The sequence below is a fragment of the Panthera leo genome, chromosome B3, assembly GCF_018350215.1.
Source record: "Panthera leo isolate Ple1 chromosome B3, P.leo_Ple1_pat1.1, whole genome shotgun sequence".
Classification (NCBI taxonomy): Eukaryota; Metazoa; Chordata; class Mammalia; order Carnivora; family Felidae; genus Panthera; species Panthera leo.
The window spans coordinates 6,468,441-6,491,334 of NC_056684.1; the positions used below are offsets into that span (position 1 = coordinate 6,468,441).

The window sequence follows — 22,894 nt, forward strand, 5'->3', positions numbered from 1 at the left end:
GGTACATATATACATGTACACGTATATGTGAATGTACATATATATGCATTTATTTCTTATACCCCTTCTTTCATTTCTAGGGTTTGCAGTTTATGTTCATCACCCCAGTAACTTCCTTCTTTATAATGTTCACAGTCGACAATCCATGGTCATAAATGATATTTACCTAAGACTTCTGAGCTGGAGGAGGAACCACAGCAAATTATCATTGGTGGAGGGGTGGGAGGCTTGACCAGGGAGGATTTTCCCCAAACCCTTTTTTGCAAACTCTTCAAAAACCCTTTGAAAGGCGAGGGTCCCCCTTTCCGCATCAAATCTTTCACGTGACTCTCGTATTTGAGCTGGAAAGAGTGGAGCTGCTCTGGTTGTACCCCAAGGGATCTCCTAGGACATCTAGAGCTGCGAAAAGTATTTCAAGAATGAGGGCATGAACCACGGTGCGTCGGTGCTGAGGAGTCAAGTGATAAGAGAACGGAGACTTGCATTGGCCAGGATGGGGGGCACTGGCGACCCTAGGGTAGAGGTGTTGGTAGAGTGGGGGCAGGGTTGAGGCGGAGTTAAAGACATTTTTAAAGCTTTCAAGATATACTTTGAATTCTTTTGTGAAAGAGTTGTATCCCAAATCTGAGGGAAACAGAGGCTGATCCCTCTTGCGTGACTCCTATCTTTCCCTTGGCCCCCAGTTGCTAGAAGCCTTTGTAGACATGGCCCAGGCCCACCCTCTGATTAGTAAGGGCTGTAATTTACAAATGAGATCAGGATGTGGGGAAAACCCGCAGGCAGATGCTGACCAGGAAGCTCTTGGGGCAGCATTAGTTCTCAACTAAGATCCAAATGGATCATTGGGGTCTCCGCTGCGGTCAGCAGGGCTAGCGCCTTAACTCGGGGCTGGGCTGACAAGGAAGGCTGTGTGGTTGGGACCCAGTGAGTGAGCTCCGACTGTGGGCTGGCATCGCCCCCTGCTGGTCTTGTCCTGGTACTGCCTCTCCAGGCACAGAGACCACCCCCCACAGGAAAGAGAGGTGGGCAGCTGGGCCAGACCTTTGTCCGGGAAGGTGGTGCCACTTTGGGGGGAATGTGTCTGAGGACCATAAAGGTTAATGTTCAGCCTCACAAAATCCCAGCCGCCTGTATGCTGGTTTCCTATATGCGGCCACCACCGCCACAGCCATGAGAGGGAAAGAGAGAATAAAATACTCTCTTGAAAACCACCAAGTATGGAACGGGGGACGATGAAACCTGAATTTTATGCTAGCCACTTGCTGCCCTCAACAGCTTTCTTTCCGGAGACATCTGGGATGAGGCAGGAATCATGCCACCTAGAAGTAACTCGAACAAAGCGAGGGTTTTCCAAGTCCCAACCATGCACTTCTGCCATCCTCACGAGGGTCTTCGGGGAATATTGTCAGCAGATGGCGGCAATTTGTTAAGGTGTGGGTGGAGGCCTCAGTAGGGAAATGGGCCACCAGCTTCAGAGAGCCTTGAACGAGACTGGCTACACCGCTCAGTCTCTGGTTTACCTAGGGGGATGCTGGAGGAATCCAATGCCACCTGGCGGTCAGCAAAGCTTGCGGGAAGAGGGATGCATGGGTCTTAAACTAGCCAGGAAAAGGGCTGAAGAGGCACCTGAGGGGGTGAACTGGACCATCTTTCATCCCACTTACTGTGGTGGGCGTGGTTCTGGTGTTGCTGGGTCTGGAAGCTCACAGGATCCTCAGGACCCTCACTACTTAAAGTGGGGTCCCGCCAGGGTGGTGTCTGTGCCACTTGGGAGCTTGCTAGCCGTGCAGAATCTTAGGCCTCCCTCACCTCGGATCTGCTGAATTAGAATCTAAGTTTTAATGAGATCCCTGCAGGCTGGAGTTACCTGGGCAGCTTTGAAACTTCCAGGCCTGGGCCCCATCCCCAGAGACTCTGATGTTCTTGGTCTGGGGTGTGGCCTGGGCACGAAGAGCTCTCCAGGCTTCCCAGGTGGCTCAAACATGCATGGCTCCAAGGCTTGTGTGCCGACATACGGAGGAGGTGAGGATATGGAGGAATTCACCCGGGCAAGTTGTAATATCTAAGGATTTGTATGCGAACTTTGCACTTGGCTCTTCTTTCCTGAGCGGGGAGGACAGAGGAGCAGGGCTGCAAAACGCCCCTGTGGGAAGGCAGCAGCTCATGGTGGCTATCCGGCCCAGAATCAGAGCAATTTCCTCCCTGGGGGCTGTGCCCAGAGGCTGCCCGGCCTTCAGGCAGGAAGTGTGTGGGCGGGTGCACTTGCGTTCCCAAGGTGACCATCCAGAGGCAGGAACAGATGCGGATCAGGGTTTGATGATGACCGCCAGGCCCGGGAATGTTTTTAAAAACCGTTTCCAGGCCCAGCTCAGCTTTCCCAGTGGGCCAAGCAGTTAAGACATCCCAGCTGGAGTCGTACATTCTTTTCGTCTGGTTTCTACACTGTCCCAGGAGGTGATGTGTGAATGGGAACCAAGGAGACAAAGCCAGACCACTGCCCCAAAATAACACTAGCACTTTGAAAAATATTCTTTTATTTGATCCTCTCAATATCCAGAGATAGGCATTCTTGTAAGTATTCCCATCTTACAGGCAAACCTCCCCCTTCCCCCAAAAACCTGAGGTTAAATCTTGCTCAGGATCAGAGAGCCAGGAAGTGGCTAGGATGGGGCCTTAACCAGTAACTCTGGCTCCAAATCCATTTGGCCCCATCACTGCTCACGCTTTGCGTCAGATGTTTTATTTCTGGGGGTGGGGGAAGTATGGGTAGGAAGGAAATAGGAACAATGAAATTAGAACTTGATTTATCCCAGGTCAGTGTCACCATCATCAGAGGTAACCTTAGGAGGAAACCAAACTGTTTTCAGTAGAGATGCTGGTTATTTCTTAAAATTTTTTTTTACCATTTGCTTATTTTTGAGAGAGACAGACACAGAGTGCAAGCAGGGGAGGGGCAGAGAGAGAGGGAGACACAGAATCCGAAGTGGGCTCCAGGCTCTGAGCTGCCAGCACCGAGCCTGAGGCGGGGCTCGAACCCACAAACTGTGAGATCATGACCTGAGGGTAAGTCGATGCGTAACCCACTGAGCCACCCAGGCGCCCCGCCGGGTATTTCTAAAGGGGGTAGAAAAAGCATGAATCAAAATGAAGTTCTGGGTGCACACAGCCACAAGGTGAGGGGGATTTAACTTATTCCCTTTGGGGAGAGATTCGTCGGTTCAAGGCCAAACTGCCTGTCATGTCTTCCCAACCGCTCAGATACTGATAACCTCTAAGGGGGATCCCCAAGAGAGAAATGAGGAGGAAGGCTGGCATACGTACAGAGAACCATCCAGTTAGGTGTTTGGTCCTTGCCCTGGGAAAGTACTCCCTAACAGGGCTGGGGCAGAGGGGCCTGTTAACAAAAAGTATCATAAAAAATAGCCCCACTGGGATGGCGAGTGATTGTAGGTAAATGTCACCGAGCACAAATCCAAAGGGCTGCCTCCGGAGAGGCTCAGCCACGTGCCGACCACACTGGGAAGCTGTCGGCATCAACCAACCTGACACCCTGGACCGGAAACCTCTTCCATATGGTACTTTTCATAGGCAGTATTCTTTGCGAGTTGGTTTTCTTGGATCACAATAATCTGGCTATTTTGTGGGTGTAAGGAAGTGGGGGAATCTTGCTTACTAGGGAGGGACGCGCTCTGAAACCTGGAATTGGGCATTCTCCGGTCATGTGACTGCACATCCTCCAAAACCAACACTCCCTACCCCACCTTGCCGGTCAAAGGTTTTGCACAGCCGAGGAGGGAAGAAAACTGGGAGGGTGTGGACTGGCACAACTCTCCTGGTGGGGCCAGTCCCTGGCCCTGAAGACCCTTAGCTTGGATTCAGATACAAAGGAGAAGAAACCACTGCCACCAATCAGTTCACCCAGTATCATCTTAATTTAGGTGATGTTCATGCATGCATGCAATCCTTCCTTCCTTCCTTCCTTCCTTCCTTCCACTTTCTTTCATAGTTTATTTACTTGGGGGGGTAGGGATGGGCAGAGAAAGAGGGAGAAAGAGTCCCAAGCAGGCTCCACACTGTCAGTGCAGAGCCTGACGCCGGGCTCGGTCTCATGAGAGAGTGTGAGATCATGACCTGAACCACCCAGAGTCAGATGCTTAACCGACTGAGCCACCCAGGTGCCCCTCACTCAGTCTTTTCAAAGCACACTGTGAGAAAAGCATACAAATCATGTGTGGGACCCACCATTTACATGTCCCCTTACATTGTGTCTACAAGGGTCACTCTAGACAGCAAGTGATTACAGTGTTGGTATCTCATGCCCAGGCCTTCTTGCTCAGAAAGGCTGGGGTTGGTCATTTCTTTGGTGTTTGTTTGCAAGGCTGGGTGAAAAGCGCTTGTGATAAGAACTCGGCGTTTTGCCCATTTCCTTCAAGTTCACATTTGGCGAAGGCACCAGAAGAATCCATCCATCCATCCATCCATCCATCCATTTATTTGACGTTTATTTACTTATTCTGAGAGAGAAAGAGAGAATGTATGCACGTGCATGCGCATAAGGCAGGGGAGGGGCAGAGAGACAGAGAGAGACAGAGAATCCCAAGGAGGCTCCGTGTTATCAGGGCACAGCCCGACTTGGGGCTCGATTCCACCAACCATGAGATCATGACCTGAGCCGAAATCAAGAGTTGGACTCAACCGACTGAGCCACCCAGGCGCCCCAGGAAGAACCCTTTTAGACAGAAACTCTTATTGTGCAAAGGACACACAGCCATGCTACAGTTTTAGCCTTTTATTTTTTTTTAAGTAAAGAAATTCCATTGAATCAAAGATAACAAAATTACAGTTTTTGTTCGTAATGATCTTCGTTTACCACCACACAGAATCAAAATAGAGCCCAAAGGAATATGGGAACATAAAATGATCAAGGACACCATTGTTTAGTATAATTTCTTAATAAAGGTAAATATCCTCATATTTAGAAAAAATTGCATTGCTAGTTGCAAATCTTAAACGCCTCTGTGCTGGAGGATCCTGTATTTCCCCCCCAAAATCCGGCAGCACGGAGGCCGTCAGAACACAAACTCAGAAACACATGATTTTCAGGGCAGCATTTTATGTTTCAGAAAATCAAACAAAACAAAATCAAAACAAAACAGACAAAAATTAGGAATGCGAAAGCGATGGTTCTCAAAAATCAATCTGGAAGCAGATCTGCCAACGGAAGAATGTGGTTGACCGAGTCCAACCAGAAAAAGGAGAGACGGCCCCCGCTCCCCATCCCGCCCCCCGCCCCTGGTGTTGCTAAGGCAGCTGCATTGGCAGAAGTCAAAAGCTCAGGTACAGCGGAGGTCTTCCTGAGGCAGTGGGGAGAGGCCCGGGTCATTCTGGAACTGGTGTGGAGAGGTGACAGGATTCTACACGGACTTGTGCTTTAGGAAAACCGAAGAGGCCAAAACAAAAGCCAGACAAAACCGAAGTCCTATGCCCAGGATGAACCAAGTCCCTGGGAACAGTCTGGGAGAGAAGCGGCTGGCGTGGGGACCGAGGGGGGCGGCAAGGACTCCCGTCAATGACTTGGGCTCCTCAACGTGGGTGGTCTAGAAGGAGAATGCCCGTGGAGATGAAGGGTATTCCTGCAGGGGCTATAAATGGACAGTCCCCAACTTATGGCAATAGATTTCTTGGCTAATGGGGACCAGAAGCGGGGAGAAAGTAGGTTATAGATTTCATTACTAATTGACTGGAGTCAAGGTGAAAGACAACCCACTGGTTAGAAATTGACTCCAGCTTGTTCATTAGAGATACACGAACGCTTTCCCCACGTACATGCCAGGAAAAACAGTTCGGGGTGGGGTGGGGTGGGGTGGGGGGCCGGCTCTTCCAGAAGGGGCAGCTGTCTACTGTCTGGGAGTCTGGGAATGGCCGGTGAGCTGGGCTCTGCAGTCTGCTTCTAAGGGCCACTTGGGGAGGATGCCTGGGTGGCATCCGGGGGCGGCAGCAGCAGTGAGGCAGGCCCGAGGAAGCAGCTTTAGTTTTGGAGAGCGTTCCGGTTCCCACTGCCAGCAGGGGCCGGTGCCCCTTCCCTCAGCTTCAAATGCAATTTGGCAAAAGCAATCCTAGTTTATGAATAAGGGGGGGTCCTTCCTTCTGCTTAGATAACAGAGGGAGGAAAAAAACCTTTCCCTCCACTGCTTGGCCTCTAAATGCCACAGACAGGCCACTTTTCATGGCTTTGTGAAGCATCCAAGTAGTCCAAAGTGGCTCCGAAGAACAGAGCGAGGCCGGGAAGGAAGAGAGGCATCGGAGGACGAGACATTTGGCCAGTTGTGAACCACGCATGCTGTCGAGGGGTGGGGGTGGGGGGGGAGCTAACGTAACAAGGAGCTCACAGGCCACACGAAGGGATTCTCTGGTTTTGCTGTGGCTTCGCTTCGAACTTCCACGGCAGATTTTAAATTCCAGTGCCGCACTATTGTTGGAACAGCAGGGGATACTCTACAGGCAAAGTAAGGCCTTCTGGGCACAGAGGACAATTCCAGGCGATGCTGTGGTGAATTGCTTTTTAGTAACTCTCCTGTCCTGCCTGGAGGATAGAGCCCTGAGTTCTCTGGACTCCGCGTGACGTTTCAGGGGTCTTTCCTTGAGCTCTACGAATCGACGCCACAGGAAAAGAAAAGCCTCTCACATCTCAGACATCTGCTCGCCTGGCAAACACCAACAAGAACGCATGCATTGTTCCCCTGGAGCTGGCAGAAGGGATCTCAAGTCACACAGTTACAAAGAGAGCTCTCATTCAGATGCCAGGCATATAAGCTCAGCTATCCAGAAAGCTCAGCTTTAATGAAGACTGTAGTTTCAGAATGAAAGCCTGAGCGGGAAGGATTTCTGCCCCGGGAAATAAGACTATGAATCTCAATGCTCTGAATCACACAGAAGGCTGGGGACATTCGCCTAGTTCCAATGGTCAGCACCTGTCCCAGTCACAAGACCACCCTCGGGACAGCAAGGGTACTGAGATGCCGGCGGAGAGTCTAAAGAGAAGCCAGTCAGACACAGGGCTTTGGGCAACATCGAGGGTCTTCGGCAGAAGTTCCCTCTGTCCGAGCCCCCCCAAGATGACGCTGGAGCCTGGACGCAGCCACTGCCATTTGCAAGGATGGGTCCTCAGGCAAATGGTGTGTAAATAGGTGAATGGTCTTAGAGGCGGTCTAAGGTGAGGGAACTGGGGCTCAGAGAGGTGAAGTGGTTGCCCGCAATCCAGCCTGAATTAGAGACAATCAGGACAAGAACCTGGGTCTCTTGGACCCTGGTCCCCTACCACCAGGTCAAGAAAGGGCACGCTCCTGTTCAGCCCTGTTTCACCTCTTACGGTACATCACCGGGTTCCTCGCAAGCGTAAGGTGCTAAAGAGAGGTGCAAATACATTGACAACAAACCACTTCCTGCTTTCCTTCCGCTCTGGAATCACTGGTGCAAACTCACCGCAGGGAAGAGAAGAGCTTTTCCTGAAGTCTGTTTAACCTCCTTGTGACACAAGGTATCAAGGAGACCTGACGCCATTTTCCAGGTAATCTTAATTTGACCCGGATCAGTTGCTCACAAGGTGCCTTCTAACCCTTTAAGAGGCCGAGAGTACGGCAGAAATGCGGGTGCCTCCCGTCCGTGGTGTTTCATGTGTCGATGTGTTACCCCTGCAACAGGACTGGCTAGGTCCACGCAAGTTATATCTTTATTCTGATTTTAAGATATAATGTTCAAATGATGTTTGAACATTCGGCCTTGATTCAAGCCAGACAGGACCTTCATCAGCAATGAATGGCTTCAGGAAGACACGCAAAGAAAGCTGCAGGAAGGAAAAGGCTGACCTACATATAAAATGCCGCTCCCTTGTCTATTAGGCAGGTTTGCATCTCTGTAAATTCAATGCCTCTGTGCTCTCATTCAGGGACAAACAAAAATTTTCCTGTAAGACCGCCACGGTCACATTCTCATTTCCATGCCTGAGAGCCTGAAGCCTGAACAAAGGGCTTCAGTTGATCTCATGTGAGCCAAAACGGAATGTGAGTGCCATTCAGAGTCACACACATAGAAAGACTTCAGCTGGGACAGGGCCCCCACGCTCCCCTGGGGTAAATTCCGGTCGTGTGGCGACCAAGGCCTGGCCCCAACCCCTGCCTCAACTCCATGGGGCCCCAGGGACTTCTGGTCCCCCTCCAGAACTGGTGTCTTTTCTCTTCCTGAATGGGGCGGGTACCTGGCCAGTGCTTTGTCAGAACAGGTCAAGAGATGTGACCTAAGGCAAAGGCACCCCTTGCTTCCCGGGATGGCGATTCAGCCCCACTTAGATATTGCTTCGTTTACCTAATTTCACAAAAGGTCTTGAGAAACAAAGGGAGCAGTGGGAAACAGGACTGTGAATCTTCTAGGTTACAGCTGTGTTATAGGGTGGAGGGAAAAGCAAGAGGGGAGGGGCCGGCTTCCAAATTGAGGGGGTAGATGATAAAGTGCCAATCTGTGCTAAAAGAACATGGAAAGGAAATGCACTAGAAACATAACAGTTGGGCGCAAAAGTCACAATGATGAATCTGGCGTGTGTGAGAAAGCACGACAACACAATGTGGAGACCACAGAAATCTCCATCTTTTGAGACAGCGGCTGCTTTTGATGTTATTAATTAGGATGACCTGGTGATTGTCAGAAAACTTCAGGTTACAGACGTGACTGTCACAGCCACTTGGACCGACGCCCAGAAGACATCCACCTGCAACCCTGAGGGGCGTATCTAGGCCCTGGCTCCCTTTACCCCTGAAAGATCCACACAGACCCACTATTTATAATCCTGTCTGTCCTGGAGCAAAGGAGATGAAGCAGGGACATTAAAAAAAAAAAAAAAAAAGTATTCAGACAATTTCACTCACAGTTCCATTTAGTTCCAGATAGCAACTGCTGATTTTTCAAAGTGCAGGGTTTTTAGATATTCAAGTACCACAGGACTGGAGGAAAGGAGTACTTGAAACCTCGAATAACATTTTCATTTGAAAAGACACACTTTGGAAAGATCTCTCCAACAGACTGTAAATATAGGCTATTAAATTAAAAATCTGGTTTCAAAATAACACCCTTTTTGGTTGGAAAGATCTTTCTCCAAACTCAGATCCAGCTTTTGAACTATTCGGTATCAAAAGCCAGAACTAGAAAGACTTGGGTTAAAAAAGTAAAATGATAATCGAATGTTTAAAAAAACCCAAAACACCACTTTATATGAAAATGAGGGACAGGGGAAAAAAAAAAAAAAAAGGTGAATGATGACTTCTACAGGAGGCCTCCCTGAAAGGATGCTCTTTCTCTCAGACCTCAGTGAGCTGAGTTTGTCATGGATCTTTAGAACCGGCAGTGACCTCGGCAATCCACCTGGTTCAAGTCCCCTGTTTTACACGTGAAGAAACTGAAGTTCAAGGGACTTTTCCAGGGTCATACAGCCAGTAAAAAGCAGAGTCTGGTGTAGCCCAAACTTTACTCCCTGCCAGGCACTGAGACATCACGCTGTGATTACACAAGGCAGCTGCACGAGGACAGGCCTTGATCGATACTTTGGAGGCCCCTGGGAGCCAAGAGACGCGTCTACGTGTACATTTCCGTAAAAGGAGCTACGAGATGTTTCTAATTTAAAGGCCCCGCAGAACAGTGTTTCCCAAATTTGCCTGGTGGTGAGGATCACCAGGGACACTGGCCAAAAATTAAAATCTCCAGACCCCTTCCCGGACCCACTGAATCGGCCTCTCCCAGGGGAGGGACCTGGGAGGCTGAATTTTCAACAAGTGCCCCAGGTAATTCTCATCATCGGCAAAAGTGTGGGACACTGCCTTAGAAGACTGTAAGGGAGAAACCCGGCTCGTGACTCAAGAGAACTTTCTTGGCCACGTAAGAGGCCAGACTGCAGTGTGGGAGGCCCGGGCGCTTGGGCTCCCAAGCCAACCTGCATCGTCAGCATCGGCTTAGGTTGGCGAGCACTTGTCAGGGTCTACATAAGGACACATACAACCACCGCAAAATAGCACACATCCTTCACCGCTCTGGGGGACAAGCCTTTCGATTGGCAAAGCAAAACTGCTGTTCAGACACATTTTTCATAGGGAAACTAGATGTAATTGGCTTAAGAGCAATCAAACGCCGAGACTGGGACAGGAGGGTGAGAATCCTGTCGCCAGTCGCCGTGGAGAAAACCAGTAACTAAGCACAAAAATAGGCTGGAGCCCCCAGGGACTGGCCGCCTGCTCCAGCGCAGGTGCGCCTGGTGGGTGGTCCCCGCTGATGGTGTGAGGTCAGATCCAGGTCACTGAGGGAGGTGGGGGGTGGGGGGGGGACCTGAAACAGCCGGTGATGGACGCGGGTTCCAGGGGAGGCAGCTGGAGCGCGCCGGAGTCCGGGAGGCCTCACTCCAGGTCGGCCTCCACCTGCTCCGTGTCAGAGCACTGAGACTTGTTCCGCTCCCACTGGCAGATGGCGTTGGCATACTCCACCACCAGCTTATCCATCCACGTCAGGGGCTCGGGGAACAGCACGGAACCCTCAAAGAAGCCCAGGTGGCCCCCGTGCAGAGGCAGCACAAACATGACGTTCTCCCGTTTCTCTGCGGGGGGGAAGGCAGCTGAGTGAGTCACCGTCTGGCGCGCTCCAAGGCAGGATGTGCCAAAGGGCGCCGGCCAGGGTGGGCCCGGGCTTTCCCCCCGGGTGAAGGTCACCAAGAGGATGTACTTGACTTCTCCTCACTCTGCCTCACTCACCAGAGTGGGAGGGAGATGAGGCGGGTGGCCAAGGCCGTGGGATCTAGCAGGTACTGGAACAGCCTGGCTTTGGGGCGGAATGGGCACCGGCTTAAGCAACACTTTGAAATCCAGAGGGTTCTCAGACTCGGGTGTATGTTAGAATCACCTGGGGTGACAGAGAGGGAGCGAGCACGCACGCTCGGGTGCACGGGTCTCGCTAAAGCTCCCCAAGTGATTTGATTATACAGCCAGATGCTTCAAATCTGACCGTGCCTCCAAATCCGGGCTGTCACCTTAATGTACCTTAATACGCCAGGTGGAAAAGCTGACATTCTGCATTTCTAACCAGCTCCCAGGTGACGCCGAAGCTACCGGTGGGGGCCAGGCTTTGAGGAGGGATTCACGGCCACGTATGCTGTTATTTACTTCAGCGGAGTCAATGTTCTTTCATCACAGACACTTCTCGTTTGAGACTAAAACAGAACTTAAAGCTGGCCATGCCCAGCGCCGCTAACCTGGAGCCTGACTTCAGGAGTCCACACGTGGGCTAGTCCCGCGTGGGCTCGGAGAGGCCATTAGTGAAGATAGGGCAAGATGGGCAGCCATGTGTGGCCAGGGACCACAGAAAAATGTCTTCCCAGGGGACCGACTGGCAGGGGCCCGGCTGTTCCAGGCCTTGGAGCCACCTCCTGGGGCGCACAGTTCTGGCTCTGCGGGACTCTCTTGCGGGGTGACCCTCCCTTCTTCCTTTTCAGTTGCGATTTCATAGATTCTGCGTGGCAGCATGAGAGCTACTGGTGTTACTCTGGACACCGGAAGGAAATGGCACGGCCGCTTCCTCTGCTGCACGCTGCTCACTGGGCTGCTTTTGTGCAGGGAGCCTACGGCTTGACAGCGGATTGAGGACGGGCGGCTTTATCACCTCACACACCTGTATCACACACAACATCCACTCCGAGCAGGGCACGGGGCTCCACCCGCTGTGGCTTTTACTCCCCTGGCCTGGAGTTCGAGCCAGAAGGGCCCCTGCTCTGCTTAATATAGGATATTTATAAGAGAAACGTGGTCGCGGAGGGCTACAGAGGGCAGGAGAATGGGTCCCGGGGAGCTGAATTGCAGTGCAAGTGGTCTTGGGATTTCCAAGTGTTTCCTTCTGCTGCTACATGCTCGCTCGCTCGCTCTCTCTCGTTTCTCCCTCAGCCCCTCTCTAGCGTGGGGTGAGACCGAGCCGGCCTGAAACACAGCGGCATTCCCATGAGCAACGTTCTTTGCTTTTTCAGTTGCTTATATTTTTATCCTCAAAGCAGATGGAGAGGCTGTCAGAAGAGGCAGCAGAATTGGCTTTTTTGTTCTGCTTTTCGTGTCAGGTTTTTAAAAATTTTTTTTAATGTTTATTTATTTTGAGAGAGAGAGAGAGAGCATGAGCAGGGGAGGGGCAGAGAGAGAGGGAGACACAGAATCTGAAGCAGGCTCCAGGCTCTGAGCTGCCAGCACAGAGCCGGATGCGGGGGTCAAACCCGTGAACTGTGAGATCATGACCTGCGTCGAAGTCAGAAGCTTAACCGACTGAGCCACCCAGGTGCCCCTCGTGTCATGTTTAAGTCGAAATATCTCTTTATATCAAACTCTCCAATTTAATGGAACCATAAACCCTGAGACAATAATTTCACAGAACACTGGGGAACTCCCCCAAACCCCTCTTGGCTATGGATATAAATGACGGTCGTCTCTGGCACCAAGAGAGAACACAAGGCTCTGCCCAGGGCTCATCACAGCCCCAGTACTATCAAGGCAGGCTGAACGAGAACCCCGCCACGGGATGTCCTTCCCCACAGAAGCTGACCTACAAGAGGTGACGGCAGTATGAAGGTGACAGAGTTTGCCATGGCAACGTGCTGAATGGCCAAGGGAGCAGCAGGAAGGAACACTTACCTGAAAGAGATTTTGGAATGGTTAGGAGGCTTTCATGCACCAAGGGGTCATCGGCTGCGTTGACCAGCATGAGAGGCACATAAATCTGCAACAGGAAAATAAAGGAGAAATAAATGATCGATTCCCTTTCTTAGACCCCCCTGTCCCCCCGAGTCAAGGCTCAAATTCAACTACCGGACATGCCTTTGAAGCAAAGGGAAGAGGGTTCCTGTTCAGTCCACTGCACGAGTGGATTAAGGCTGCCTGTGTTCCCTGGCGGTGGCATGAACCGTAACTGCAATCTGATGGCGGGCTGGCAGGTGTCCTAGGGGACCCACGTGTTCTGATGGAGCCTGGGTAGGTGCTCAATGGGGCTCACCGGCAAAATCTTTCTGATGAGACTCCCAGTATTTCAGGTTAGCCCACCTTTCAGAAAAGTGACCCTACAGAGAGTGATGTACACATTCATTCCGTTTATACTGTGGGGAGGACAAATGGAGGGTGCTCCCTTCCAGACAAGGGAGATTTTCTAGGGGAATCTGAAGGGGAAAACCAAGAGTAGGCTGGTGGATATTGGGAAGCTCTCAGTGGGGTTGCGTTCAACATCCATTGTAGTAAAACAGCCTTTTTCATTTTCGGGGAGAAGGGCTGAAGGGCACTCAGACGCTATGGACAGCCGCACCCGGGCAGCATAGAGACTGGCTGTGCCAACCCGGCGCTCTCCAACACTGGTCTAGACAGCTCAACGGTTCTGTAGCGGCTTCAATGAAGGCACCCAGAGCCTGGGGGATGATGCTAAACCAGGAGGGGTGGCCGATGTGACAGACGGCAGGACCGCAATTCACAATTACGTGCTTCAGCTGGGTGAGTAGGGGGCCGAGCCACCAGGTGGACATTGACAGGGCTAAATGGGAAGTCCTGCGCTTGAGGGAAAGGAGCAATTGTACAAAGAATGAGGAGAGACTGGTTTGGTGGTGGTGCAGGTGAAAACAGAGGGCGCTGATGAGTGGCCACAAACTTAATTTAATCCACATAAAGTTTATGGCAGCTGCCAGAAACTGCATTAATAGAAACCTGCCCATCTTGCCAGCAGACCTGCTCCTCATCGTTCTGATACAGAAATACATCTCTTTTCCTCCGGGCTCACCAGATCATGGCAGGAACTTGGAGGTTTAGTCCTAGCTGCCACACTAACAAAATGCACAATGGCAAAAAAAAAAAAAAAAAAGTCCAGAATTGTAAGAAATCTACACAGATCTATGAACGACCATGGCAGGAACCAGGCAAGATTACACTGTCAAAGAAGACTAAAAAAAAAAAGGGTGTTGCAGTAATTTTAAGGGCTTTAACACGGACACAGGAGCAGACTGGTCCCGCTCTGCACCTAGGGGCAGCTCTGGGATTAATTTACGGAGGCCCCAGAGGGCCAGAGTTTGGTTCACAAACAAAGCCCAAGTCAACAGCTACCGCGGTTCGAGCCTGAGGAGGTTGGGGAGCACGCTTGTTGCACGGGGTGTGAAGGTGGGGGGAAGTGATGCTACTTCTGAGCTGCTGCTACCTCTGAGTCCGTGCTGTGACTCACCCTGTGCAGGTACCGCATGCAGCTCTCCTCCTCATAATATTCCTTCAGGGAGCTGTAGCCGTGGAACTTCCTGGGAAGGAGAGGACGAAGCCACACTCGTCACAAGGTCGGATGCAGAGTGGATTTTATTACTGCTCCCATCCCACGCTGACACGTCACATCAGTTGACAGTACAGATGCACCAGCGTTAGGGGTTAGGAGCTCTGGCTTTGGTATCTGGGCTCAAATCCTGACTCTGCCACTTACGGGCTCCGTGACCTCCGGCAAACTCTTTAACCTCTCTGAGCTTCTCCGTAAAATGGAGCCAGGGACAGCACCTTCCTTAACGGCACTGAGATTTATGGCCTTAAAGTGCACACCAGCACAGAAACTCAGTGTTATCTATAGTATTTATTAGCACAGGTTACACACTTCGAGTCAGTATAAAACCAGATGTCACCACAGACGCTAGGAAAAGGACATTCAAAGGCATTTATGAGAGCTCTTCTTTTCAACAAAATTCTTCCTGGCCGAGTAACCCAGACCACTGTGAATTACAATGCAATACGTATCAGGTAATGGGCATGAGACAGAGATTCAGTTACTGATTCCGTCCACCCACGGAGCAGTAGTCAGAGATAAACTGACATTTAACCAAACCTTTGATGTTCCAGCATGAAAGTCCTGGAGGTTTGCTGTGCCCTGTGCCCTGTTCATCCTGGGGCTCTGACACCAACAGGCCGAGTCACCCCCAGGCCAGGGGATCTCTGGAAACCTCTTTCTGATGCACATTAGGACTTCTGGTATCTGAATGGTGGTTTTGTTCTATCCTGACTGGCGTCTTAAAGATACCATGCCTCCCCTGAAGATGTACATCTCCTCCACTGCCAGGCCCCATAGACATCTCTGCCTGGGAAGCCTCCAGAAAGTTCAGGCTGCACTGCCAGGGTCTACTCTGCAGGGAGTGGCTGAGCGCAGACATCACCTCTGGGCCACCTGTCTGCATGCAGTCAGTCCCTTTGTGGTCCCAGAGGGCCAGGAAAGCACTCCAGGCCTCCAGTATTACTGGTGACCGTCATGAAAACTGCTACGATCCAACACCATTCAAAAGGAAGAGCTTTAGGGAGAGCTGAACACCACTCCCTCTGGGGCTTAAAAAAATTCAGACGATCAATGGGGGAGTTTAAATGTTTGGTTTCTTTCTTGTTAGTACCACAATAAAGTTGCATTTCCCATCTTCAGTGAGAGTGGGTAGAATCCATTCTCAACTTCTGAAGATACCAGTGATTTTCTAGTGTCTATTTCCTTTGCATAACCGTTAACAGGCTTATTTCAAGGTTGCTTGGTGTAAGAAAGCTACTAAAATCCTGTAAGGAAGATAAGCACCCTCAGGTCAATATCTGCCTATCTACTGGGTGAACAGTTAGCCTGCTTTAGATCATGCCTTAAGGTATCAAATAAAAATGATGTTTTTAAAGAGAACGATGAGGCCAGAGATCAACGTTGCCTTTTCCAGCTAAGGCTAAGCTCAATCAGAAACTATGGGTGTTAGGAAGGAAGACACTCTCAGGGTCTCAGCCTCAGGTGCCTGAAAGGAGGGGGCAGGGAAGGATAAAGGACTGAAGTGGGCAGGGTTTGTGTATTACACTCAGGAGAGACTTCACTGCCCCAAAGAAAGAGGCTCTGTTTTCTTGCAATGCACAGCCCTCCTTGTCTATTTCTTGTTTTTTACTTTGGGTAGAGACACAGATAAGTGCAAGAAATATTTCCTTCTCCTGCAAATGCAAATTACATGGCACCTGATCCCTGCCCCAGGGTCAGAGCATGGCAGGTGGGGTAAGGGCTACGGACAACTAGGGTGTGCGCACCCCAGGTCCCCAGTTTTCAAGCCCAGTTACACCGCACAAGAATGAAGAATGAGTGGTGAGAACTTCGTGTTTTCTAAGGGCAACTAGAAATTTGGATTTTTCTGTGCAGTCTTCAGTTTTTATTAAACACTAGACATTTATTCAAAGGAAAAAAAAAGACCTTAATGCTGAAGTGGGCAGAGGAAAAGCCCTTGAGCTGGGCAATGCCGGCCTGTAGCCCCCACGTCTGGCGCCCTGCCCCCTGAGCATGGACACACCTCATCACGTTGTCATCAATCTGCATCAGGGACGTGGCTGTGTAGAGGCGGCTCAAGTCAGTGTCCTCCAGGCTCTGGGGTTTCTTAACATGGTCTCCGAAAAGAGCTTGCCTAGAATGAGACACAACAGCAAACAGAACAAAAAGCAGATGATGAACCAAATCGTGTTGTACATTTGGAACACCTTACAATTTTATTTTTCAGCTCAATAAAGCTGAAAAAAACATGTAAAGGGCAGATGATAACCGTGAGCAGAGCCTGCTTCCTTTCCCCAGGGGGTCAAGCCAGGAGAGAGTATCTGACAGGGGATACAGGGCAAGTCGGAGAGAGATCCCTTCAGCCCTCAGAATGTTCCAGAGGATGAGCTTGCAATGTTGATTTTTGAATAACTGCAGAAAGATGATTGCCAAGGTCTTGTTTTCCTTTTCGGAGGCAGCTAGACAAACTAAAGAGCGGGTTTGAGCCTAGGTGAGTACTGTCACCCTTGAACAATGCGGGGGTAGGGGCGCCAGCTTCCAGCGCAGTCAAAAATCCACACAGAACTTCTGACTCCCTGGACACTTAACGATTAATAGCTTACTGTTGACCGGAAGCCTTGCCAAGAACCTCAGACAAAAAAAACACATATTTTGTATGTTACATGTATTATGTACTGTATTCCTACAATAACGTAAGCTAGGGAGAAGAAAATGTTATAACAAAATCATAAGGAAGAAAAAATATATTTATAGTACTGGACTATAAGAAATCCACAAGGGGTGCCTGGGTGGCTCAGTCGATTGAGCGTCCGACTTCGGCTCTGGTCATGATCTCATGGTTGGTGAGTTCAAGCCCCGCATCGGGCTTGCTGCTGTCAGCGTGGCCCCCACTTTGGATCCTCTGTCCCCCCCTCTCTCTGCCCCTCCCCTGCTTGTGCTCTCCCCAGAAGAAATAAATGCTTAAAAATAAATAAATAAAAAATCCACATGCAGGTGGACTTGTGCAGCTAACACCCGAACTGTTCAAGGATCAACTATATTACGAATCCTTCACTGAAGGGGAGGGGAGGTCTTCGGAAGGGATCTATAGAGAGTGGTGGGCGGTCAGCCAAACAGTGGGGGGCGAGGGCTCACCTTTACACTGGTGTTGACACCGCCCCTTTCTCTTTAGGAGCTGTTTCAGTCACTTAACAAGGAAGACATTGGAAAACCCATTTAGCGCTGGGGCAAATCAACTGCTCTCCAACGTGTTAGCTAAAAAGCTTACATATACTCCGAAGAATAGTCATTTCTATCAAGAACAAGATCCATCTTGAGAAGCTGATAATAAAGGTAGAGATCAAAACACACACACTTAGACCTTCATCCCCTGCAGGGTCTCAGGCACATAGCAGGAGGGCTGAGTCTGCGGTCTGGCCCTCCACGTTCTGGTGTCTACTCACTACCCCTCTCTCAAAGAAGAGCACATTTCTTTAACATCTTTCCCCCAAAAAGATTATGAGGAAGATTGTATACCTACAGTTGAGAATTCACAATTTATTATTTTTTAACATTTATTTAGCATTATCAACATTTGTTTATTTCTTTGAAAGACAGAGCACGAGTTGGGGAGAGATAGTGAGGGAGACACAGAAATCCGAAGCAGGCTCCAGGCTCTGAGCCATCAGCACAGAACCCGACGCAGGGCTTCCACAAACCGTGAGATCATGACCTGAGTCCAAGTCAGATGCTTAACCGACTGAGCCATCCAGGCACCCCTAGAACTCACAGGTTAAAGTGCCCCTAACATTTCTAAATGTTTGGCTTTCTGTAGGAAATTGAAAAAAATGTTAAATACACCTAGAGCACATTCAAAGGGTTCCCTCAATTTGTTAAGAATTACATGATGGATCCTTCTGGACTGATTAATTAGTGGCAAGACTGGGCCCTGTGGCCAAACAAACGTTCCCTGGGAGGAGTCCCCTCCCGTTCCAGAAGTGTGGAAGGCAGACAGAGGACCTGCACTTGGTGTCAGAGGCTTGGCTTCACCCCTTCTGGAACGTCAGCAAATCCCCAGCCCCCTGTGAACCTCAGCTGAGCCACACCTGACTCACAGCTGAGACCCAAAGACCACCAGCTGAGTGAAAACAGTTTACATCCGGTCAGCCCAGGGGACAGAAGCCTCCTTTTGTACCTCCCCGCACCGGTCACAAGGGCCTAGCAGCTTGGCAGCCTGAGGGGCCTGTGAGTACCAGCCCTGCCCAGACTCCACGTGGATCCTGCCCAGTCTGGGGCGCCTGGCTAGGGCAGGCCAGTACCATATTTTCTTTCAACCACTGAGATGAGTCAGGTCGCCTTTCCTGGGATGGCATCAAAACCCCTCTAAAATTGCTCTGTCTGCGTCCCCGTGATGTGCCAGGCTCTGGAGGTGGGGGAGGTGGATCAAACGCAGCCCAGGCCCTCTAGTGCTTTACAGTTTAGTTCAAGACACAGGATTCACACCGGGGAAGCAACAGAAAAACAGTTCGGGGGTGAAGGAGTTGGCTTCACAGAGGAGCACAGAGATGGACCTAAAGTCTGGGGAGACGTGACAGGAAGGGCATTTTCGGCGAGGCCCCGGTGGCGTGGGAGAGGCCAGAGGGCGCGGGACCTCCAAGTGGCCCAGTCCGGCTAGAGGGAAGGCGGGTGCAGGGGAAGGGGGAGGGACGGTGTGACTATTCACAATCACGACGATAAAGCCATCGCCAATACCTACTGACCTGTCCCGCACGCCGGGCGCCGCTCCAAGCGTGGTCAGGGGCGACCCCACCCAAGCACCGTGAGCAGGAGCGAGGCAAGACAGGCATGGGGAACACGCAGAGGCGTGCACGAGAGCAGCCTAAGGAGAAAGGTCCCCAGACCGTGACAGGCCCCCTCGGGGTTGCTCTAGTTTGGGCAAGAATGGCGTAGAATGGTTCCTCGTCTTGGGTACGTGGGGAATCATGAAAGCAGAAAGCGAGTTGGCGAATTGGGTAGCTCGGGACCAGTCTGCTTCTGAGCGAGTCACAAAGCGGTCGGCAGAGAATCTACAGCAACCCTGCCTCTCTCGTCCTCCTGGACAACCGCGAGTTCTGGCCTTCGTGACTCGGGAATGAGCTCAGAGGGGAACGGTCTCCTGAGGGGGCATGGAAGGCGACGCACCTGTGCGAGAGGATGATCTTCTTCATGTTGTCCGCCATGAGGAAGTTGTAGAAGCGCCGGCACTGGTCCCACTGCATGAAGGTCTCCTGGGCCCTGAAAGAACCACGGGGGAAGTGAGAGACCGCGCCCAGGAAGACGCGCTGCAGGGAGGCCTTGCAGGGACCCGCTAGCGGCACGCGCTGGGGCCCCGAGAAGGTGCTCCCGGCACCTCTCCCTGGAGGAGGAGGGCACTGGCTCCCGCCCCAGAACACGGGTCTTTGCGGGGTGGTCTCCAGCTCTCCGTAGGGGAGCCGCAGGGCTGAATGCAAGGCCCCAGCGGGGAAGCTCTCTGGGGGCACAGGCTTTGTGGGTGGCAGTCCCGACACCCCCTTGCGGCACAGTGGCCTTTCTCAGGACCTGCCAGTACTGGCCTTTGAACACGTCCATTCGGCTTCCCACCTGGCCAGACGGTTTTTCTGGCTTAGTGAAGGAATACGTAAGGGGGGTGGGGGTGGGGGTGTGGAGAGGCACAGTGCAGGGAAAAACTTAAAAGAACTTCTCGGTCGCTGTTTGAGAGGCAAAGGGAAAGCATACAGTGGTGGGCTTTCTATTGATTAGCCTTAGAATGTTTAAGGGGCAAGGAAACGGAAGAAGACGACGGGCGACCCACCCTCTCTGGGCACGGCTGCTGCGGCTGGTTCTGAAGTCTTTTCTCCCCTCAAGCTACTGTGCACCGGCAGCATGACGAGGCCTACCTGACATGAGGGCCACCGCCTGAGTCCCAGCAGTAAAAGGCAGGTAGTATTATCCCCACTCTAGATTAGGAGACCACCACGCACTCAGGTCAAGGGAAAGTGCGGCCTTCTCTGCGCACCTGCGCAGATTTCCTTGGCCACACGACAGGTGAGCAAACACCAGTGTGCTAATTCCCACCGCCTGGCTCGGCCATCCCTGCTCAGTGCTCTCTTCCCTGGGTGTGAACCCAAACATCACCGGGTCCATGCTAACTCCCACCTTGCAGACGTCTGGGTCTCGAGGCCTGCTTCCACTCTGGGGGTGAACCCGGGTGTCACCATTCCTACGCGGGGTCCATCGGTTTCCTATCCCAGATGGCCAAAGAGGGGACGGGGTGGTTCATAGGTTTTTGTTGTTTTTTTTTTTAATCCAGAAGAGTTTATAAAAGTTATTTCCCCAAGGCTGCCACCCTTCAATTTTGGAATGGCAAACATTTCCCATAATACCGTGGTTAAAAAATAAGAGGTAGTGGGAGGTTAAAAGCAAGAGGGTTTGTGGCTTTAATGGTGTGTGACATGCTCATAAAACGTGGGCTGAAGTTCACATAAACCGTGGGAAAGCTAACACCGCCTTCAAAGGTCAAAAGGCCCTTCTATAAATGCACGGGGGGCTCCCCAAATGCCGCACACACAGAAAGGATAGGCCAGATCACTGTGGGTGGGACCCCAACTAAGGCAGGGATCTGGACACTTGCCTCTTAGTCTGAGCGAGGAGGAAGGAGGGAAGTCACCCAATCCATGAGGCAGAACCTGCTTCCTCCGCTGGCATCCCCTCCTCTGACCTTGGACCCAGGCTGCCCCCTCCTCAGAGAGCAGACAGTCTCATTATCCCAGCTTTCTCTTGCCTTTGTCCATTTCTTCCTTGGCTGACTTCGTAAATGCTTTGGTTAGCACGTCCTTCGTATTAGAGGGAACGCATAAGGCAGGAAGTGGGGAGGTGCTGACCATAAACGTTAAGACCTGAATGACAGCACCGCGGAGGCTCTCTTGACTGAAGATCACAGGCACCACTCACTGAGAGGCTCTGGGGGACGCACAGGGGCCCTGGGCTTGAGGAGGACAGGGAAGAAGGATGCTGGAACCATTTCCCTCCATCAATGCTGGCTGACGCGGATTCCTAGCATCTCTGCTTTACTACTCAGCATACACAGGGACTGTCTTTCACCACCTTTGTGTATAAAATTAAGGAACTAACACTTAATTTTATACTGGTTGAATAAAACATAATCAAGGGCAATGTGTTATAAATGCATTCATTCCATATATTTTTTAAAAGGCCTCATTTCTTCAATCCCAACAACAACAATATATGGAAGGAAATCCGAGAGGAGAATCTATAGACTAAAAGAAACTTACGAGACAGATCAACAAATGCCACGCATAGGCATTACATGGATCCCGATCAAACAAGCCAACTATTAAAAACCTTCTGTGAGATTAATCAGGGAAATCTGAACGCTGAGTAGAAATGGGATATTAGGGAATCATTCATTTCTTGGCATGATAATGGTACTGTGGTTACATAAGAAAAAGTTCTTAGAGTCTTTCAGTGCAAACTAGTAAAGTATTTTCAGATGAAATGATATGATGCCTGGGATTCGCTTTAAAATAATCAGCTTCTGGGGTAGCAGGGTGTGCCTGAGCTGTGGAGGAACCAGAGTGGCTGTGAGCTAGGCATTGCTTAAGTGGGTGATGAGCACCCGGGAATTCAATATCTTACTCTTTTTACTTTATATGTGCCTAAAATTTTCCATCATAATGAAGGAGGAAGAAGAAAAAGAAAGAAAATAGACAATTATTTTAGATTATGAGCTACTGAAAATTATTTGCCCTGCTGAGGAGATCAAAGTTCAAAGAGATACAGAGAAAAGCCGAAGTTAGTCTTAACCGGGTAACTGTGAGCCTCAACAATCATTCTCAGGGACGGCAAAGAGACCGGTGGGTCGTGTGGAGCACAGCGCAGTTCCCATTGAGGCCGAACTCCCATTTTGCTGCCCTGTTTTTGCAGCGAGAGGAGGCAGGAGGCAGAGGCAGGCTGGTGTGGCAGATGGGCCGGGGGCCTTGTGGCGGGCGGCGGCATGAAGGTCTCACGAGACGTCCAGGCCACCCGGCTGGTGAGTCGGAGCAGGGATCTGAATACCGCCCATCCGACCCCACCACATAGGTCACCAGACTCTGCAAAACCACTTCACCTCACCAAGCCTCATCTGACAGATCAGGGGGTTGAAGGAGAGAATCCATTTCATACTGATTGCTCTATGGCTGAGGTAGCTAGACAGCTTTATCACAGGCCCGACAGAGGACTTTAGTGGTGTTTCGCTGCTCCTGTTAATGGTGGATGTGGTGAGTGGAGAGCTGGCCAGCTGGTGGTGGTAAGGGGTCTGGATTCTGGCCCTGGCTGAGGAGACCTGGGGGGCGGGCAGGCTCCTGAGAAAGACGCGGCATGTGTCTCCTAAGGACGGGACAGACGTGTGCCTGGAAACCAAGGCGAATGGATCAGGAGGGGAGAGAACACTCAGCTGAAACCCTGAAAACATGGCGGACTGACTGCCAGCAAATGGCGAAGGACAGGGAAGGACAGACTGTTGCGGTCTTGGGTAGCGACAGGCCCCCGGGTGGGC

The 22,894-nt window shown here is 51.0% G+C and overlaps 1 protein-coding gene across 3 annotated transcripts in view; it reads right to left on the reverse strand.

The window, feature by feature from the left end:
• Positions 1–4,774: 4,774 nt before the first annotated feature.
• Positions 4,775–22,894, reverse strand: part of ABHD2 (abhydrolase domain containing 2, acylglycerol lipase) — a 105,232-nt gene continuing 87,112 nt past the window's right edge. For 2 of the 3 annotated variants that reach the window (XM_042941032.1, XM_042941035.1), the window contains 5 exons: positions 19,501–19,593; positions 16,364–16,474; positions 14,260–14,329; positions 12,699–12,783; positions 4,775–10,630 (listed from right to left, as the gene is read on the reverse strand). In XM_042941032.1, coding sequence (XP_042796966.1) covers positions 10,434–10,630; positions 12,699–12,783; positions 14,260–14,329; positions 16,364–16,474; positions 19,501–19,593 — 556 coding nt within the window. In that variant the 3' untranslated portion in view covers positions 4,775–10,433. Of the gene's footprint in view, positions 10,631–10,705; positions 10,933–12,698; positions 12,784–14,259; positions 14,330–16,363; positions 16,475–19,500; positions 19,594–22,894 lie in introns of those variants that run through there. The other variant, XM_042941034.1, reaches the window with a different exon arrangement.